Source organism: Gossypium hirsutum, chromosome D12 (assembly GCF_007990345.1).
Source record: "Gossypium hirsutum isolate 1008001.06 chromosome D12, Gossypium_hirsutum_v2.1, whole genome shotgun sequence".
In the NCBI taxonomy this organism is placed as follows: domain Eukaryota; kingdom Viridiplantae; phylum Streptophyta; class Magnoliopsida; order Malvales; family Malvaceae; genus Gossypium; species Gossypium hirsutum.
In genome coordinates this window covers 7646355-7666907 of record NC_053448.1, presented here as the reverse complement: position 1 = coordinate 7666907, position 20553 = coordinate 7646355, and the positions used below count along the sequence as shown (strand labels likewise).

Below are 20553 nucleotides of genomic sequence, written 5' to 3'. Positions count from 1 at the left end.
CCCCCTTCTAGGTGATGTTTTCTTTGCATTCGGGCCTCCATCGACTCCCTACAACACTCAAACAATCCATTAGGGTCCCTATGGCGCATTTGGAAAACCCGAGTCTCAAAAGCAGTATAAAACATACTAATTCACTTATTAACGCAAAAGTAGCATAAAACATCAATTTGAATGCGTTATGTATCTCGCATTCTACCAAGAGTATTATACGTTTCATTGCTCGTGTTTTGGAATCATTGCAAATCTTCAATCATTTCTGTATGTCATGATCGGAAGAGAGGTGGGTGGGTAGAGTATTATATGTTTCATTGCTCGTGTTTTGGAATCATTGCAAATCTTCGATCATTTCTGTATGTCATGATCGGAAGAGAGGTGGGTGGGTTAGTGAGTGATATGCTTTGACAACAAAAGATGAGAAAAAAGAAATGTTGTCAAGTTGAGTTGGATTTTAAGTAAACAATGACAATGACAATGACAATGACTTAGAGATTGCTTTGGAAAGAAAGTTAAAGTGTTGGTTGTTTAGTATCATTGTCCTATAATATTTATTGTATTTGTGCTCTTTCAGCTAGCATATTCTTATGATGTGGAAATTCATGTCACTAAGTATTTTTGTTAGTCTTTAATCTACTCTAATGATCAATGAAATCTTAACCCAATTGTGCTATCAATGGTGCACTCTATAACCCATATGTGCATGTTTTGGTATCTCTATCATACACACACACGCACACAATTAGTATTATACATTTATGATAATAGAATCTAAAAAGTGATCCCTTTTGTTGATCAATATGCATTTTTTTGTTCTTGTGAAATACTCAAATATTGAGGAGGAGAATTTGATAATTTATTTCCTTTCTAACAAGTAATGGTATATGTAATGAAAAATAAACAAGGAGAACCTCTATTAAGCGAGGTTTTTTGTGCGTGTTCATCAAATTATGGGGAAAACGCATCTAAATGCACTAGGCATGTGCATGGTCAAATTCGCATTACCCAATAAGGTTGTGGGTTTCTGTTGTTCGGACTAGCTTTGAATGCTCCTGACCAAATATTCCTCGCTTGATCAATCTAATTTGTCTTAGTAGATGGATTTATTTTTTGGCTTCAATCTGTGATTTTTAAATAGACCAACTTTCCCCTTTCTCAAATGAACCAATTTTTAACAATTACTTTTTTAGAAAAGGTGAATGTTGTCTTGTTAAGGACTACTTTTAACAATAACTATTTGAGTGCTCAAATCTTTTATGATTTCCCGCTCTTCTCTCACTTTAAACAGATTTTAAGCCAAGGTCTAACATTAAGGATTAAAAGAGGAAGAGTTGTAAGGTATAAGGTTCCACTTTTCTTATAAAATTATGGAAAAAAAATTTTATTCTGCCTCTCTGCTTTATGTGTTAGTGGTTTTGTTAGTTTTGACCCTTACTATTTTGGAACTTACATTTTTTGTTGTTTTGGCATTGGTTGGTGATTCTCTCTTCTTCTTCTTTTTTTCCTTTTTGTAATAAATGCTTGAACAGAGGATGATTCTCTCGATGATTATGATTACTCCTACAGATACGAGGGTTATTATGGGTTTGATACATTTGGGAAAAGGGTTTGTTGCTTCATTTTATTGCTTTTCATTTATGATCGGTAAATAGTTATGTATGGTTATCTGTTTATGCTTGAATACCCATCTTGCATTGGAAAATTGGCTTTTATTATCTTTTCCCTCTATGTGTTCTATATAATGAAACTCTAACTAAGTTAGAAGTTCCCATGGATTGGACCTCGTTTGGGAAACTATTTTTCAAATTCTTTGCCCTAGCCTGAATCAAGCCAATTTGATAACCCACTTCACTATTAAAAATATTTTTATATTAATACTTTATTATTAAAATTGAATAAAATCATATTTCTATTATTAATTAGAAATTTAGGCCAAGTAGTCTTGAATTAAAATAATCTTTTTTCCCAAGGTCCTTAAACAGGTTCTAAACTAAATATATTAAGCTTCATCTTACTACTTTTTATAGGTTCTTGTAGGCTTTACATCTATTGATTTAGGTGTCGTTTGTTGAGTATAGACCATTTATCCGGTATAAGGATTGTGACATCATTCACTTTCATTTCTCATGTTTCTGAATAATTTATTGCTCAGTTAGTTCATGCAACCATTTTTTATGGGGGTCAACAGATTTGGAGTTGGAATTGCATATATGCAACATTTTCCCTTATTCCTAGATTAAGGTCTCCTTGGCATTGTACCACAGAGGGAAAAAATGCATATTGATAAAGAATAGCCTCTTTTTTGTTTATTTTGGAATGGCAGTGGTATAAAGTAAGCTTGGTAGATGACAAAAACCGGGATTCTCATAAAGCTTTGCCGGTAGATGTTCTTAAATGGTATTTAAACATCTTTCTTTGGTGGACTTAAATGAAGATTAAGTATTAGCTTGCTATACATTGAAAAGTGCTTCCCTTGACGGGGATTCATCTAAAATCGGTTCTATTTATTGGTATAAGGTTAATCATCTGTTTGAAGCCTGCATGAGTGAGGAAGAGGCTGATAAAGTTGCTGGTTGGTTCTCTACCCTCTCGTTTCTATTTTCTTTTTGCTTAGAATATGCCCACATTGATTTGAGATTGTCATTTTCTTTAAAATACTTGTCTGCAAGATATATCGTGTGGGCATAGTATAGAGATTCAATCCTGTCATTATTTGAGAAAACATTTTAAGAAGAAAATTTTGAATACATGGAAAATGCATGCATGTGTATGTCATCGGGCTCAATTAAGTATTAGGAGGGTGTCCTGAAAGTTGGTGAAAGTATGGCCAATAATTCCATGTATCTATTTCTTGACATTTAATCTTTTGTTTACTGTATTCATAGAAGTTGAATTAGACATAATAATGATTGTCTCTTTCTTATTTTTTTTTTTTTTGAAAGGGTTGGAAGAAGTTGAGTATGCGGAGCCATGCTGGTACATCATGGATCTCAATTAGGTGATCGTTACACTTGAAAATTAATGAATTTTGTCTCTGTTTGTAGTCTTTTGATCTTACTTGGATGTTTTTTGAAGAACATCTAGCTTTTAAACTTACTAATCCGGTCCGATGTAATCCCAAAAAAGTCAAATTAATACTTGGAAAGTTGTTGGAAAAAGTATTTTATTAGATTATTATTAAATATGATACTAGTATGGGATCCCACCCTCCCAAAGTTCCAATTAAATATAGAAACCAAAGTTGGGAGTAGGATTAGCAAAATTTAATTCGACTTGAAAAAATTTAAAAAAAAATTGGATTTCGAATTATTCGAATTCAAATTAATCGAATCAACTCAATTTTTTTTTCGTTTTTTCGAGTTCGAGTCGAGTTGAATTTTCGAATTCGAATATCTCAAACACCAAACTATATCATTTTAAAATTTAAATTTATATTACTATTTTAATTTTACTAAAACTACATCGTTTTAAAATTTTCCCCTCTAAAATCCTAAATGACTAAACTCTTTTCCAATTTGCCATCCCATTTTACTGCCCAACCATTTCCAATTTTCCCCAAAATCAAATCAAAGTAGTTTTCCTTCTGGGCTTCAATCATAACTGTATTGTTCTACCTAACTCAATCTGGAACAAAACAACAATGGTAACGTATTTGGATACACTGGCATGACTCCTATAAATTTATGCAAGAATTTAGAAAAAATTGAGTATAGCTATGTCTCTTACGTATTGATATTCAATACTCGATGTTTCTAGGTTGCTTACAAAATCAATTCCAATAATAGTTACTCTTACGCTTAATTAGACATCATATAAGCGAGTTGCTACATGCGTATAATCAGATGTAATTAATATGAAAATCTATGAGTCGTTTCTTGCTAGCCAATTAGATTATGATTGAGATTTTGCACTCAAGTTGTTATTAGTGATCAAGAAGCTGTATTTCAACATTACTCCCTTTTAATGCACTGTAGTCAGGTCAGATAGCTATGTATATGGATGTTATGCTCGATTTCCTTAAAAGAGGTTTTAATATTTGGGGAATCATATCTATGTATCTACATATTCTTAGACTCATGTTTACTTCTATTTTCTTTTGTGTGATCATGTTTAAAAACTTTAAGAAAAATATTTTTTTTTAAAATTACATAAAAATAAACAACACCAAAGTCATCTTTTAAATTTAACTCTTTCACTTCAAAAATTTTAAATTCAGTTAGGATTATAAAATATGACTTGTCAACTCGATTAGATTCGATCGAAGTTGAGAGTTAAATATGGAGAATAACTATTCCTTGGTCAATCCCAATTTGATCTATAATTGACATTAAATATCATTTTAATTAAAAACATGCCTTATTTTTAGATTTTATTTTCCTTTTTATTGGGTTCATCTTATAAATTTTCTTACCATTATGAAAATTCCTGGCCAATTTTTTAAGTAATTTGCAAAATTGATATGAGTTTTCAAATGTTGTAGTAATATTCTGTTTAAGCTTTAAATGCTTAAGGTTTAAATCAATATTTATGCAATTCTATATTTTGACAATTTAGATTTTATTATTTTTCGTTACTTCCATTGAGAAGTTACAATTTTAAATATTTTATGTTGAGTTTTTATTTAACAGAAATAATATTCATAAAAAATGCTGATTTACTGAAGAAATGTACAATTCAATCTGGTGGGTTTATTGAAGAAGAAAGTCCATTTGCATTTAGTGTACTTAAGTTGTTGAATGTTACAATTACATATGGGACTCAAGAAATTGTAGCACTGCTAAACCGGCTGCCCAAACATCGTCTTCCAATACATGCTCCTCCGGGGAGTGACTTATGCCGCCCCGACACCGGACAAACAGCATTCCAACCTGTTCAAATATCATGGCTCACATTACCATTCGACCACTAAATTCACTTGCCATATCAAGTTAAGAAAGGCAAGTAGATACTGAACCTTGGTTAGATGAGATATGGCCATCGCATCATGCCCTGCTCCGCTCATTAGCACTGGAACCTCTTCATGAATCTGCCCTACCATTTTGTTGACAGCACTGTAAGCTGCAGATTTTAGCCGTGAACTCAGTTCTTGATCACAAATTACTGCATTTGCATCATGCTGAAATGATCCACAGCAGACAAAGTTATCAAATTTTTTGTTCTTGTTATGCAAAATGCTTTGCAAAATGTTAGGAAACCTTCCTACCTTCCGTTCAATGATGCAAGATACAGAACGTCTATCACATATTTTATACATCTGATTAGATAATTCGTAAACAACAGCCTCACGTCCAACATCATCAATTGCACGTAAATCCACAGTGAAAGTTACCTGCATTAGAGTTCACATTTTACTGCTTATCAGCATTTTCTGTTTACGCTGACACTGAGATTCGTTCACGGAAGAATTTCTTGCCTGCCCTGGAATGACATTACTTGCACTTGGCCAGGTTGAGATCTCTCCAACTGTACAGACAAGAGAAGTGGACAACGATTCTAATGTTTGCTCATTGCAGCTACCGCCACTGGATAAGAAATCTCGAGGATATTTACATAGACTTTCTAGCAAAACAATCAATTCAGCAGCAGCAGCCATAGGGTCCCTACGCATTGACATTGGCACTGTTCCGGCATGTCCTTGTGAACCTCTCACCGTAACCTTCAAAAGTGGAACAGCTCAATGAAGAAAAAAAACTGAATTCTTGTTAGGAAATATTGGATTGAAAATTTTTTCTACTTTCACATACATCCAAGTTGATGAAGCTTTTGGTTGCAAAATAGAATACAAGCAGCCATAAGCCCAAAATTGAAGGACTAAAACAATCTCTGTAAACAATTAATGATCAAGTTGCATTGCTTTCTGTAATTAATAAAGATAATCACCCTTGAAGTCTTCAGTTCTTTCTATACCACAGAAATGCATGAAGAAACATTCATAAGAATCAGGAAAATAGACCATTTAGATTGCAGTATAATGCAAGGTTTACCCAAAATGAAAATGCTCATTTTTCTCCTCCATAACAACTGCTCTATGGTATTTTGGGACTCAAACTGCTTGAACAATACACTACTACTACTTTTAGTCCCCCTTTTCCCTTCCTTCCTCTAGTCAAGAATGAGAAGAAATATATCATGTTCTCATTCATATCATGTGCTTTTTGACCTTATGATGCTTCTAACTTGATTAAACTACATTTATAGATTCCATGTACTTTTTATGCATTGCAGTAAACTGAACCTTCAATGTTCATATAACATGTTTCAAGAGTAGGTAGTAGGTACTTAAAAGATTGCACAGCATTACATAAGATTAGTATATTTCCTTGTACATCCTTAGCTATAGTCAATCCAAGGTAGTAAAAAGGATCATAGATTGAGTGTGTCTTGAGAAGTTCATGTCTCTATTTTGAAAAGAAATATTCACCTTCATTCGTGTTTGTCCCGCAATGCCTTTAACTACAGCAAGAGGAAAACCAACCCATTCTAGTACAGGTCCTTGTTCAATGTGAAGCTGCAGAAATGGGGCAAGTATTATAAATCCAAAACTAAGTTGTTTGGTGAATATCCCAAGATAACCAGTATAGGTTTATTCTCACAATAATGCAGAGCAGGCGAACATACCTCAAAATAACCCCAAATCGATGCGGGATCATACTTCAACCCCAACAGGCTATCCTCTGTAATTTCTATGGAATTTCCCTTGAGAGCATCTTGCACTGTCACACCACTAAACAAGGATTATGCATAAACACACTGATTGTCAACAGCGCAATAAGTAAAAACGAAAGGGGTGTTAATCAAGGAAACCTCTTATCAGATATCTTCAATGCTGTAACAGGTAAAATTCCAGCTACTGCAGCACTGCCAAGAAAGGTAGATTGAAACCTCACTCCCTCCTCATCACTAAATGCAATAACCTGCAAGTTTCAAGAATATAATCAACAGAATATCATGAACAAGAATATCCTCCAAAGCACTCACTTTAGAGCATGTCCATTTGAAAATTGAGTATCTTTTTTTACAGATAAGAGGAGCCAAAATGTATTGGGTAAAAAGAAAAATGAACTGGAACACAGCTTGGCTATATTATAACATCAGAGATTAGATAACTTGCCTCGACTGGTCGTTTTAGTTCTCCCAACTTGCCAATGCTTTTCAAGACTTTCAATGCTGATATAGCAGAAATTATACCTAATGACCCATCAAACATCCCAGCGTCAACAACAGTATCCTATTTTCCAAGAAGATGTCAACTATCAGTATGAAAGTGCCAGTCATATTCTTGACTGCATGTAGTGTCATGAAAATGAATAAACATGTGGAAAACGAAAGGCGTCACCAAATGAGAGCCAATTAACAGAGCTTGAGCACTCGCATTCATTCCCTCAACTCGACCATGTAAATTGCCCATAGAATCCACCCACCTGGGAAATTCAGATAACTATTAGTAAAAAGTTCCAGAGAACCTAAACAGAATATAGAAAAAAGGTGGAAAGCTAACGTTCTCAAACCAGCATCCTCCATCCACTCACGAATAAGAAAGCCTGCCCTCACAGAAGCTGGGCTCATAAATGTTCTCTCAAGGTAGCCATCAGCATCACTCACCTATAAAATGAAGCAAACAACATTCGTTAAACATTGCTTTCCTGTTAACTTAGGCAATTCATCAAAAACTAATGACTAACTAACTTGGCTCCACAACTATTCAACTGGTCGCTGGTCGTAATCACATACGCAAAAGCCATGGTCCCAACCATGTATTATTGCTAGATTCAATGGATGCGTGTAATCTTTAGTCTAATCCTTATTGAATTAAATTTGTTCTAAGAGGCTCATGTACACTGTTTTGTAGACGAGAGAAATAAATTTCTCTGCATTCGTCCAGAGCTGGTTTAATGATTTCGTCAAATATGATATGAACAATTTCTGGGTCAGAGGAAACTCAAGTAAAGTCCTTGCCTTCTCCTTCTTTTCGGGGTTTTTTTTTGGGTAATCTGAGAATAGAAGAAAACACCATCTTTAAAATAAAAAAATTGATATAAATGTCAAATACCTTTCCAAGATCATTAAGCCTTGCAGCTGCCTCGTTCCTTAATATTTCTGAATACAAAGATCTCGTTTTGCCATCTTTTTCTTCAATACCACATAGTAAGACAACAATCATTACTCGTAAACCAAACAAAAAAAGAGTATATATAAACATAAATAAGAACACTATTAAGTAGTAAGCAGCCAGTCATTCTTCTTTCTTATTCAGTTATGCTGGTGTTACACAGGATAAAGATAGAGAAAAGAAAAAAGGTTGAAGCTTGCTATGATTTCTCATCTCATCTATCCCTGCATTCATCCAATATTGAAAAAAATGCTTTTTTTTTAAAGAAAGAGAAATGAAGCCAGGTAAAGAGCCTGAAAGGATGTTAAGATTAAATCGAAAGGAAAGGATGAATGAATTATACCAAAATGGAACAACTGAAATAAAATTAATTTGTCGTCCAAAATGTAAAGAAAAAAAAGGGAAAAAAACACAAGAACGAAAGCCGGAGTGATATATAATGAAAAAAAAGGGAAATACCAGGAGTAGTTGCAGAAGCAGGATAAAGATGAGAAGAAAGGGTTGATGATAGGAAAAAGAAAGAGGAGAAAAAGAGAGAGAAATGGGAAATTCTGGTAAAAGTCATGTGTGCCGCTGGGTGAGCTCTGCGAGAACAAATGAAAATGGTGAAGCAAAAAGTGAAAGAAACAATGGCCACGGAACCAAAGATAAAAATTGGTTCACGCTTCTCTTCTCTAATCTCATCAACCTTTGATTAAATATATAAGCAATCAGCAGTCAGCAGCACCTTGTTGGTAGGGGACTCAGGAATCTCGAGGGATCGTTATGACGTGGACTCATCTTAGTTAAGTACACATTATATGTGTTACCTCGAGTCATACTAATTTTCCTGTGTTCTTCGTGATTAACATTGTAATTATCTCTTCTAATAATATATAATCAAAGTTTAACAATATAAATTTTAATAAAAATAAATATAATAATTAATTTACTATTTTTAAAATAAAAATATAATTTCTCGATTGCCTTCGCCAACCAAAAACCGACTCACGTGCAGCTTTCTCGTGATTTGCATTTGCATACTGATGGATGAGGTTAAAATCTATTTTATTAATTAAGTAGGTAAACTGTAATTATCCCTTTTTTATTTTTTACCAAATCCTTTCCCCTTACCCCTTAAAGAAAAAAACAAGAGATGAATTGGATCCAGAAAATGAATGTGATGGGTGGGCCCAATCCACGTATGCTTTTCCTTTGTGATCAGAAACTGGAGGTGACCTGTGGGTGGGGATCCCCCCATGACCCTGAATCACCATGCTGATTCATTTCACGCCATCTTGTTGGCCACAAAACCCCATCCATCCTTGTTCTTAATTTTATTTGCGTTACTCCACTCCACCTAGTCCTTTATATGATTATTTATATAAATGTTTAATTTTTATAAAGTATTCATTACGGTAGTTCGTATCGTATCGGTAATGATTATATAAGTAAGTACGTACTGCTTCAATCTTAAATCAGTATCAAGTCGTATATGTATTTTGTTTCAATCAAAATTTTGATGTGTTTCAACCCGTTTCGATTCATATCGGATTGTACCGTGCATATCGGTTGATACAAAATTTTTATATTTTAAACTAATTTTTAATTTTTTATCTTAACCATTTTAATTTTTCTATAATTATATTTAAATTAAAAGCTATTAAATTAAATTAATCAACTTAATTAATAACTTTAAAATTTATATTTACGTATAAACATATTTATACTGATGTAATTGAGATATAATTGCATGTATATATAATATATAATTTATTTTATTGTCAAAATAATATATAATTTATTAAAAAATTTAAAAAATTGACTATAAATATATATGAAAAATATTTACATGTATATATAATTTACGAAGAAACTAAAATGAGACTATGTATGAAAAATATTTAAAAACATCGACAAACCCAAAGCGGTACATCGAAACATCCAGTAATGATTGTTTTCTTTATATAAAAACAAATTTAAAAATATAATACATTGAAAATATTAAAAATATTAAAATAAATATTTTCTAACAAATTGAAAATACTATAAAAAATTTATATTTAAATAACACTAAGATAGTTGCAACTTAGCAAACAAATGCCTCTAAAATAGTAACAAAATCACCTATAAAACAAGAGTTATAGAATATCCAAACAATAATAATAAAATAGTAGTAATATAATAGCGAAGTGACAACAAAACAGCAACGAAATGGCAGCACAACAACAAAGAAAAGGAAGCTTAGGTTGACTCGGGTTAGGCTGGGTCGAGCCTGTGCCAAAAAATCCTACCCAAGGCTATTTTTATGGCTTATATTTTTGTCCAAAACCTCTTATTTTTCGAATGAGCCTTCAAACTTGGACGGATGGCACGACTAATGATAAGATCTAGTTTGATCCTTACGTGAATAACCCCTAAAAGATTAGGTTGAGTTTTAACTTTTAGCCTAATTAATCAAAAAAGTATGGTGGGTTTAAAATTATTTCTCTCTCAAAAAAATAATATTTACTATGTATATAATATGCGTTACGCTTTAAATTTTAAAAATAATAATATTAGTTAGATTGTCACGTGCCAATTATTTTTGAAACCGCCATCATAAAAAATTGACACGTGACAATTTAACCATGAACATATTATTTCTGAACTTTTTTAAAATATTATTTTTATCGTAAATTGTCACTCCTTTAATTATATATTTTTGGATTAAAAAGTAAAGTGAGAGGGAAATGTTTATTTAAAAGAAAAAAAATGGAAATTGTTGGCGATTTTTCTTTTTTTCTTAAAAAAAAATGTGAGTTTATTTTATTGAATGATTCATCATTGCGGTGCAATAAACATGAAAACCTTCCTTAAGTGCGTATCTTAGTATCATCCATTAATTCATTTATAATAATATCACTCTTTCTTTCTTTCTCCTCTACAAACATAATGGTTTATTACTTGGTGTATTATTTTGGATTAAATCCAAACAACTAGCGATTATGCTTATTGCTTAGTGTTAATGATATATGGGTATGAGTAAGAGATACCCTTCCTTCGTTTCACTAACCAAATTCGACTTTTAGTATTTTTGTTGTTGATGATGATGAATGTACTTCTACATTTTACTATCTATTTCTCAAATGTTGAATTTATTTAGAGGAATGATAGAGTATTGACGCTTAAATGGCGTGTGTTTTACTTACCTAATAGTTTTTATTTGTATAGAAATGATAAAGAGTAACAAAGAAAAACAAAATAATAATATTTTAATAAAAAAATACACTTCTCCCTTATTGGGAAAGTGTATGGGCGACGACACCCTTATTCTAAGAACTACGATTGCTAGATGGGCTTTCAAGCTTGTATTATGTATTGTATACAATTATATGTGTTATTTGGACTTTAAACTAGCTTATATTATTTAACCAACACAATAAACGATTTTTTTATTCCCAAAATATGTTGGATCTAGTGCCCTAAGTGTAATATTTTCGTATATGTATACTTGTATTTTTTTGAATAGATTGTTTTAATAAAATTATTCATAAAATACATTAATAGCCTTTGTATATTGTACTCACGTGGTTTTTGCATGTAAAGCAAAATATAAACAAATATGACTCACTAGTTGTCTAATGTTTAACTAATATTATGCGGTATTATGTGGTTAAATTGTAATACGAAAATATAACTTATATTAGTAGACGAACCTAAACATGTCCTTAACCTAATAAAAAATGAGCAAACCAATTGAAAGACTAATATGTTGTCTATCAAGTCCAATTGGAAAGATGTTTTGTCTTGGGCATCGGAGCGGATGACTCCCAAAAGATAGAGACATAAATGTGACTGACTGGACTGACAGTACATTGGAATGGACCTAAGCAAAATATATTCTGAATCTGTTTATGGATTTATTCACTTGTGACATTCATAGTATGGCATACCTTAATGCTGAGTAGATGATGGACTATGTATGCGTGACTCGTATACTTTGATGTAAATAAAAGCCTAAGTTCGAATAGGTAACAAACCAAAAGCTAGTGCGTTGGGTAAACGACTTCTGTAGCATGTAGCATCATTCACAATAGTAGAATTCATAGCCCAAGACATGAGTAAATGATACCCTCTTTTGGCATTACATGATAGGTGAAAAATAAACGTGACCACAGGTTGTTTGTCTTTGTGATGAATGACTTAACTACTATATGATAGTAATTGACTTTTAATTGAGGAAGATGTAATGATTACAATGAAATAAAATAGGATTATATTGGGAGAACAGATATATCCCAAAGAGATTAAGGATATCTTATGAGGTAACACGCTTATGACAAGGTCATTGGACGAGCATTGATCAAGTTGCTTTTATAATGGTATGTCATTAGGGAGAGCTCAATCATGATACTATAATGGAATGACTTCATGACTAAATGAGTTTATAATTAATAGACAAAAAGTTGGAACTTAATTATAAATCATTTGAGCCCTAATCACATATGTTTAGTCGGTCCCTCCTCTAGCTCGTTGAAACCGAAAATGAATTGCATGTCGAATCAAATGAATAGAAATGGATAAAAATGATAGAGTTAGAGAAATGAGTTACATTCGAAAATGAATGTGGTTTTTCACTAAGCATGGAAATGAATTGAGAATTAATTTATGGTTTTTTGAATTATTAATTAATTAATTGGATTTTGAAAATTAAATTAAATTATTTGGTCATTGTGAATCCATTGAATGTAGAAATTGAATATATTTTCTCATAGGTTCTTTTACATTAAAGTTGTCATGATTTTAACCAAATTAGAATTGGGTTAAGAAAATTATTTAATAGAAAAATTAATTAATTAAAATTAATTTAATAAACAATATCTAATTTGAGAAAATAGAAAAACATGTACTGGGTTGGATTAAATTACAAAGTGTTGGGTTAAAAGTCTAGGAATCACATATAATTGGACTCAATACAATATATGTTCAAATCCTCATCATAATACATATTAGGGGAGGCACACCCAATTAATCGCCCCTCTCTCCTAGTTTAACTAGTGGATTAGTTTTTTTTTCTATTAAATAAACATTAAATGTATTTTACTAATTCAACAAGCATTTCACTACCTCTCCTTATAAATATACGAAATCTGTAAGGCTAGAAATACAATAAGTTACACAACTTTTGAGATATTGTTATTTGCCCGAAAATAGTGAGAATTTATTTCTAAGTATAAATTATATTTTTTGAGAATAACAATTCTACTAGTTTCTATAAGAGAAAGATTTACTTACTTTCCTACTGAAAGTAATAAAATTATTTCTGACTCTGAGTTTGATTCAGAATTGTTCGAGCCCGCACTCGAAGCAATTCATGGTACGAGAATAACAGAGAAGACCGTTTGGTTAAAAGTTAGAAACGTCTAGGATCTGTCTCGCTCAAAGCACAAGTATTATTTCAAGAAAAAGTTTATTGCTATAAATATAACAAATCGACTTGGTTCTCAAATTTTTATTTTTCGTTGTTTAAGAAAACCGTTATCAAATCGGATTTTTTCAATAATTGGTATCAGAGTCAAGTTGTGTTATGTTTATAGTATAAACTGATACCAGAAACTTTCTCTCTTCTTTATTTGTAATCAATTTTTGATAAAATGTGTCATTCTTGTAATTATCAGCATGTTTAGGGATATGTATGTGAATGAATGCATGTTATTATTTTATTATTTATATGATAAAGTAATTTTGTCAAAGTTGTTATTCTTAGAAATTTGGATGTAATTATTATTAATTTTGGATATGTAATTAGATCATGGACTATCTTTTCACACTAGATTTATTTATTTATTTTATTATTTTAGAATAATTTATGTGAGCCTAAAATGTATATAAGACTTATGTAACAAATAATTTCGGTGAAACCCGGAGAACCGAAATGTATCCAAACTGATTGAGATAACGCAAACCCAAACCAACCAATGGCAAAAGACCAATGGTGGTTTGACAATGGAGGTTTTTGGTGGTCCGGCAGTGGTGGTCGATGGTAGTGGTCGGTGGCTGACAGCAATGACGATGGCGATGTGAATTAGTGTGACAGCGAAAGTCCGTGTTAGAAAATTAAAAGACCCAAAGTATGCTTTGGGGTGACTTTTGTAATTTTATTATTTTTCTAGAATGGAATCATGGAAGCTTTGACTGATCAGGGTCATTTAAATTTCATGCTTTTATTTATGATAACATTCGTTTAGTTTAGGGAAAGAATGTCACATGTACTTGTCATGCATTTATTAATTATTCATGATTGAAATCGAACATTAAAAAACCTTGCATGTTTTTAAAAGATTGAGTGGGAGAAGGCCTTAAACAAGAATTATGGCCTCCATCGATGATCTATTGTGATGGCATGAAATGGACCTGCCCCAAGGTAGACTTTGTCATCTGGATTTAACTGAAAAGATTTCCTAAGAGAAAGAAGATTTATCTTGTAATCATATGATAGTTGGTCAACCACGTTGTAGGTATTATCATGTGATATAACAAGAAAATTTTCCTTTAAAGAGGACAACTAGTCAAAACAAGTCACTCGGTTAAGTAGATTGTCCCAAAGTGACTCATTTGTGATACATGATTGGATATGTGTTGAGTTGGTGGTTATACACTTAAGATCATTCAAGTTAAGTAACTTCCTAATGTGAGGCGGTTATTAGTACGTGTAAATGCCTAAGGAATTAGGTTCATGTATTCATTAGAGGAGAATCTTTGTTGTTACTAGTTGGTTAAGATTTCCCCAAGGTGACTTAATTCAATGGGTGTAGGAATAATCACTGCAACAACTTACAAATGTTTTCAAGGTTTAATGTAAGACGCATGCATCATCTTAATGCATATTATATGTTGCAAAAAAATTTCTCAATATTTTCTAAATACAAATATATTAATGAATGAATATTTTATTTTTTTCAGTTAAAAAATGACACCTACTTCCTTATTAAATATACTCGCTAAGAACAAAATGAACAGAAATAACTACAATGAATGGAAAAGGAACCTCATGATTGTCATGAGCTGTGAGAAACTCAAAACGGTCATTGATAATAAACGCCCTCCGACCACTCAAGCCGAGGTTAGAAAACATTAGGAGGCGTATGATGAGATAGCTCGTTGTTATATGCTGGCAAGCGTGAACAACACATTTTATAAGCAACTGGAGAGCTGTAAGACTGCCAAAGCAAGTCTAGACAAACTAGAGAACATGTTCGGAGGCCAAGCTATCTTGGCTCAACAATCGACTATAACTAGCTTGATGAATGCCGAACAAAAGCCCGACACTCCGATCAAAGACCATATGATTACTCTTATGGGATACTTTGTCGAGGCTATGGATAATGAGGTCAATTTGGACCAGAACATGCAAATAGAGATGGTGTTCAAAAGCTTATCTAAGGACTTTGCAGGCTTTAGGGCTGCATATAATGTAACGCCCTGTTGGGAAATGTGTCCATATTGTAGTAAACATGTAACTCTTTTCTATTTATTTGAACGATGAATAAATAAATAAAGTTAATTTCACATTTCACTATTATGTCTTTTGTATTTTCTGTCTTTTGAATGTAAGGGTGTCGCACCTATATCACCGGACATGGCGGTGCTGGCGTTTGCGACGACGGTGTCCCAGTGGTTGATGAAAGCTGGTCATCGGTGGTTAAGCAGTGGAAAAGTTACACTCCTACTCGAATTCTACTGGAGAATTTGATTTCAGATTAATTATTCCAAAAATAATATTATTTTAATAGTTTAATATTAAATTTAATATTTATCTTGTAGATAAACATTCTATTATTTTAATAAATTTAATATTAAAGTGATTAAGTTTAATCATAATTGAACTCTCTAAACTCTTCCTATATAAAGAGAGTCTTGAGTCATTATTTTACACACACTTTAATTCGAGAGAAAGTTGTAGAGAGAAAATTCTCTAAAGAGATTATTTTAGAAATTTTCTAGAGATATTTTTTTATTTACAACTTGACCCAAAAGTTCAAAAAAATTACAAAATTACCCCATTGGTAATTTTTGTGAATTTTTTTTGATTCGAAGCAAGCCTACACTCGGTAGACGTAAGCTTAAGGATAGCGGAGAAGACTGCTCGGTCAAAGCACTCATCCTAGACGAATCGAAAAGGTACAATTTTGATTAAGTGTTTATTACTTTAGATATTACAACCAAGATTTTGTTTTGAAAAAAATTTAAAAACTTTGTTTTCCCTAAATTTTTTTTCACTGCATTTTTCAAACCCGTTTTTTCCAAAACTTAGTGGTTAAGAGTAATTAAAGAGATAGTGAAATTTGCTTGGGAACCCGAGTTCGATTCCCTTCCTGTAACAGCCCAATTTTCAGTAGTGTCAGAACAGTGATTTGAGATCACTAAATTCGATGAAAAAGTTAGAAAAAATTATTAATTAATAATTATAAGTTAAGCATAATTTTAGAAACATTTTTGAATTAGTGAATTTTGTGATTTAAAAGAAATTATTAGGTAAATTGGGTCGAAAACGAGGTATCAAGACCTCGATATTACAAACTGAGCCGTAAATATTTTTATAAATATTTACGGAGTGCCATTAGGGTAGTATTAAAGTTTCGTTAAGAAATTTTAACGTTTCAATGGTTAATTGATTAAAAAGAATTAAATTGCAATAGATATAAAAGTTTAATTAAAGATTAAAGAAAAGTTAAAAGGACCAAATAGACAATTATGCCTATTTCTAAAGTTGAGGCGGCATAAGTAGATTTTTAAAAAAAATCTAAAGTTAAAATATTTTATTATTATAATAATATTACTTAAAAGTTAAGTATAAATATTAGATTAGATTAGATTAGATTAGATTATAAAAGATAGAAAAGATAGAAAAAGAGAATAGAAACAGAATTGAAAAACGAAACAGAGAAGGAGAAAGAAAAGAAAAAAAAGGGAAATTTGAGGTTTCAAGGTTCAAAGTTAATTTGGTAAGTCAATTTAATCCCTTTTCTCTTAGTTTTGATGTTTTTAGAATCCTAGAACAAAATACTACTTGATTTAAGTTGGAATTTTGAAAGTTAGTAAATTTTTAGATGTTGTTCATGTTGAATTAATTGATGAATTAGGGGTTAAATTGATTGAATTTCAAGTTAGAAGTTAGTAAAGGGTTGATTTGTAAAATAAAACATAAGTTTTGAATTAATAGGGACTAAATTGAGAGAATTTCAAAATTAGAGATTTATGGTGAAATTAGAGAATTAAATTAGTTTAAAGTGGGAATGGAATGAAAATATGAAATTAGTTTTGAGAATAAAAGTTAGTCTCGGTTTAGGGACTAAATTGGAATTTAGGCAAATATTGAGTAAAAATTGAAATATTTAAGGTGAGATTGAATGGTGTTGTATTGATGATTTTTAATTGTTTTAATTCCGTAGCAATCGTCATACCGGAATTCTTGACTAAAAAGGGGAAAAATATAGTCGACGAGGAATAGCTCGAAATTCCTGGTTTGTATTTCTATAATCCGAATCTAATTATTAATTGTTGTATTTTTAATTAAATGTTATGGTAAGTGATTGAGGTGAGAATTATTGTTTTTTTTTTACAATTGAAATGGATTGTCTTAATATGTGATGAAATTATATTGGTTGAATTGAAGTGGAATATATATTATGAATATATATGTGTAAATGTGAAATTGTGCAAATATGATAATTGAATTATTTTTGATATGTACAAAATTCAGCCTTAATGCCCAAGTAGATAGAATTTAGAACTATTGGGATATTAGTGGCATGCCATTAAGGAACTTTAGCGCGCTCTCTGATTATTAGCACGTTGGTGCTCTCTGATTACTAGCATGTCAGTGCTCTCCGTTTAGCACATCTGTGCTCTCTGTATAGCACTTTAGTGCTCTCTGTTCATTAGTGCATAATAATGCACCTATGTATTTGTTCCGTATATCCGGTGTGTTCTATAAAATCTACTTTGGGCTAAGAATAAGAATATGAAATAGTAAACTGAAAGTAGAATGTGAAATATGTTGTAAATACATGGAATACACGAGTTATATACTCATAAATTGATTGTGGAATGGATAGTGCCATTGTTTAAATGATACGTGAATAAATTATGGAAATGTATTATATATAGCAAGTGATGAAAATTGAGTATTGTGTGATTTTAAATGTTCAATTATGCTTAACATTTTATTATACATATTTTATTGTTTTATTTTTAAATATTCGGATTATAGAAATACCACTGAGTTTTTACTCAGCGTACGGTTTTGTTTTCTGTTCGCAGGTTAAGTACTTAAGTTTGATTGTAGACTCAGCATCCAACAACGATCCCAAACTCAAATATGGTGATGTTTATTTCTTTGTGTCGGCATGTACCTAGAGTGTCTAAATATTAGTTATTTATGGTTTGATTGTAAATGAAGTTATAATATCTATTTTGGAGAGTTTATAATTTGGATTAAAATGATGCTTTGATGACTTGTTTTGATGATATAAAATGTTTGAGATTTCTGTCTGTTTGATCTATAATCTCCGGTAATGTTTCGTAACCCGGTTTCGGCGAGGGATACGGGTTGAGGGTGTTACACTTCCCTTGCAAAATGTCTAGTTTTTGCTCAATTTTCTCCCTCTCCTAGTTTAATGCCGCCCAGGTTTAGTAACCCTGGGTATAAATACAATTTTTTCTTTTATTTTTCAGCTTTTCAGTCATCTCTTTTACCCTAGCCATTTTCATCTCTTCTCTTCTCTTCTTCCTCTCTCAATTATCTTTTTTCCTTTACTGTGCCGCCCATCAACCCTTCTCCTCTTGCCGACCATTTTTCCTTAGAACTATTACTGCCATTCCTCAATTATTTTTTTTGAATATTTTCCTTATCACTACTGTTGTCGTTTTCCATTATTTTTCAAACCTTAGAACTGTCACTTTTATCAATAAAAAATAGCCTTCATTGTAGATAGTGCAAGAATTTTTGGTGAGTTCCTTCTTACTTCCATATGTTGTAAATTTCTTGTTTATATAATTCGTGTAAGGTAAGTAATTCTCCTCTGTAATGGATAGAAGGTGTATATGTGGATAATGGTTATCCAAAGTCATTAGTTTGAGCTCAGCCTGTTCATGACATGAAGTAAGTGTCATTCTTTATGCTTAAGTCACTACTATCTGCTTCTGGTATGAATGATACGATCTGATTCTGTGGTGATGAAGAAGAGCATATATGTTTGTGTAGCCTCAAGTAGGATAGCTATATTGCAAACCGAATTAGCAGTTCAAGATAAAACATGTTCTGAATGAAAATGATATGAGGTGTTAAAGGGGTGAATGCATGAAAATAAGAATGTATGATATGCTTCTGATTCTGAATTCTAAGTTCGTGTCTGGCATAAAGATGAGTTGTCTAAGTTAGGTTTAGTTGATGTACAGTATACGCCTATGTGTTAAGTAAGTTGGCATACTCAGTTCGTCTATGTTTTTTATACGCCATTGGGCGTACTATGTTCTTTGTGTGTAAGTTTCCCTAAAAGGTTCGGTTGTGTTGTAAGTAATGATATGTATGATTTCTTCTTGGTACTCAATAAGTTCACCTTTTTCCTTCTCAAGCTTGCTGACTGAAGGAATACTTTATTAGAAAGATTATGCCAGAGTGTTGTTGCTATTGTGAGCTAACTGTTTTGTTCTGTATCATGCATGAATCTTAGGGGTGGCGTATAAATGTATTTTGGAAATAATCTGTATAAAGAAATTATATTTTGACAAGACTCCATTTTTACAAGATTTCTATTAAGTCCCAATGTCTGGATTTGAATTATTACATTTTATTTAATGAAGTTATTATATTTGAACTTATACACCAAATGACTTGAACGCTAGTTCAAAATATTAATGATTTCATTCAAAATTTAGTAAATCCACAACTATCATATGTTTATATATATAACTTCGTAATAATTTTATAAAGCTTTCACCAAATTGTTTTACTATAAGCTAGTCCAATTTTAAGTAGTGACACATCAAACTTGAATCTTACTATAAGGTCGGATTTGGCGTGTTACATAATGAAACAATAGTCTCATTAAGTTGATAAAGTTAAAGTATATTTGATTCTCATATATCTTAGATAACATAGAAAGGAATTTCCTATCTTATAGCATAGTATCTTTATATTTCATGATAAAAAGAAAAAGGAATAGCTTAAGAGATTGATTGTTGTTGGAAAAGGGTAATGCTTGAGTAATCTTTAAATGTTATAAAAGTATAAATGTTCTAAAAGATGTGGGAACTAGACTGAAGTATAAAAATGGTTAAGTGACTATTGGTTAAAGTGTATGTATTGAAATGTCTAAATGGGCAGTTTGTTATATGGTAAAAGTGGCATAACTTAAAGAAAAGAGAGAGGATAAAAAAATTATGGTTAATGGTTGTAGTAAAGGTTTGGTAATTTACTTGATTCA

The 20553-nt window shown here is 31.7% G+C and overlaps 1 protein-coding gene and 1 long non-coding RNA gene across 3 annotated transcripts; one reads left to right on the top strand and one right to left on the bottom strand.

Moving 5' to 3' along the window:
• The first annotated feature begins 2088 nt into the window (after window positions 1–2088).
• On the top strand, window positions 2089–3113 carry LOC121224653 (uncharacterized). Its single transcript, XR_005922302.1, has 3 exons — window positions 2089–2391; window positions 2512–2566; window positions 2937–3113. It is a non-coding gene; the product is annotated as an uncharacterized lncRNA (long non-coding RNA).
• Window positions 3114–4662: 1549 nt separating this feature from the next.
• On the bottom strand, window positions 4663–8798 carry LOC107945287 (allantoate deiminase 2). Of its 2 annotated transcripts, none has more exons than XR_001696470.2 (12): window positions 8564–8786; window positions 8045–8124; window positions 7493–7596; window positions 7331–7415; window positions 7106–7222; window positions 6799–6908; window positions 6613–6718; window positions 6416–6502; window positions 5408–5650; window positions 5198–5323; window positions 4949–5052; window positions 4663–4862 (listed from the first exon to the last, which is right to left on the bottom strand). XR_001696470.2 is itself a non-coding variant. In XM_016879240.2 (12 exons), exons 1-12 carry the CDS (start codon window positions 8667–8669, stop codon window positions 4740–4742), a joined length of 1449 nt encoding a protein of 482 aa, XP_016734729.1. In that variant the 5' UTR covers window positions 8670–8798; the 3' UTR covers window positions 4663–4739. The 2 variants fall into 2 exon arrangements, 1 of the variants encoding a protein (XP_016734729.1); XM_016879240.2 differs by having other exon boundaries at window positions 4949–5110; window positions 8564–8798.
• Window positions 8799–20553: the final 11755 nt, after the last annotated feature.

What these genes read in the sequence shown, in the direction of transcription:
- LOC107945287 (XM_016879240.2), bottom strand. Translation starts at nt 8,669, where the DNA reads ATGACTTTTACCAGAATTTCCCATTTCTCTCTCTTTTTCTCCTCTTTC. An exon ending in GGCTTAATGATCTTGGAAAG is followed by an intron (nt 7,597 to 8,044) that starts GTATTTGACATT and finishes TTCATTTTATAG; the next exon opens with GTGAGTGATGCTGATGGCTA. An exon ending in GAGGATGCTGGTTTGAGAAC is followed by an intron (nt 7,416 to 7,492) that starts GTTAGCTTTCCA and finishes TGAATTTCCCAG; the next exon opens with GTGGGTGGATTCTATGGGCA.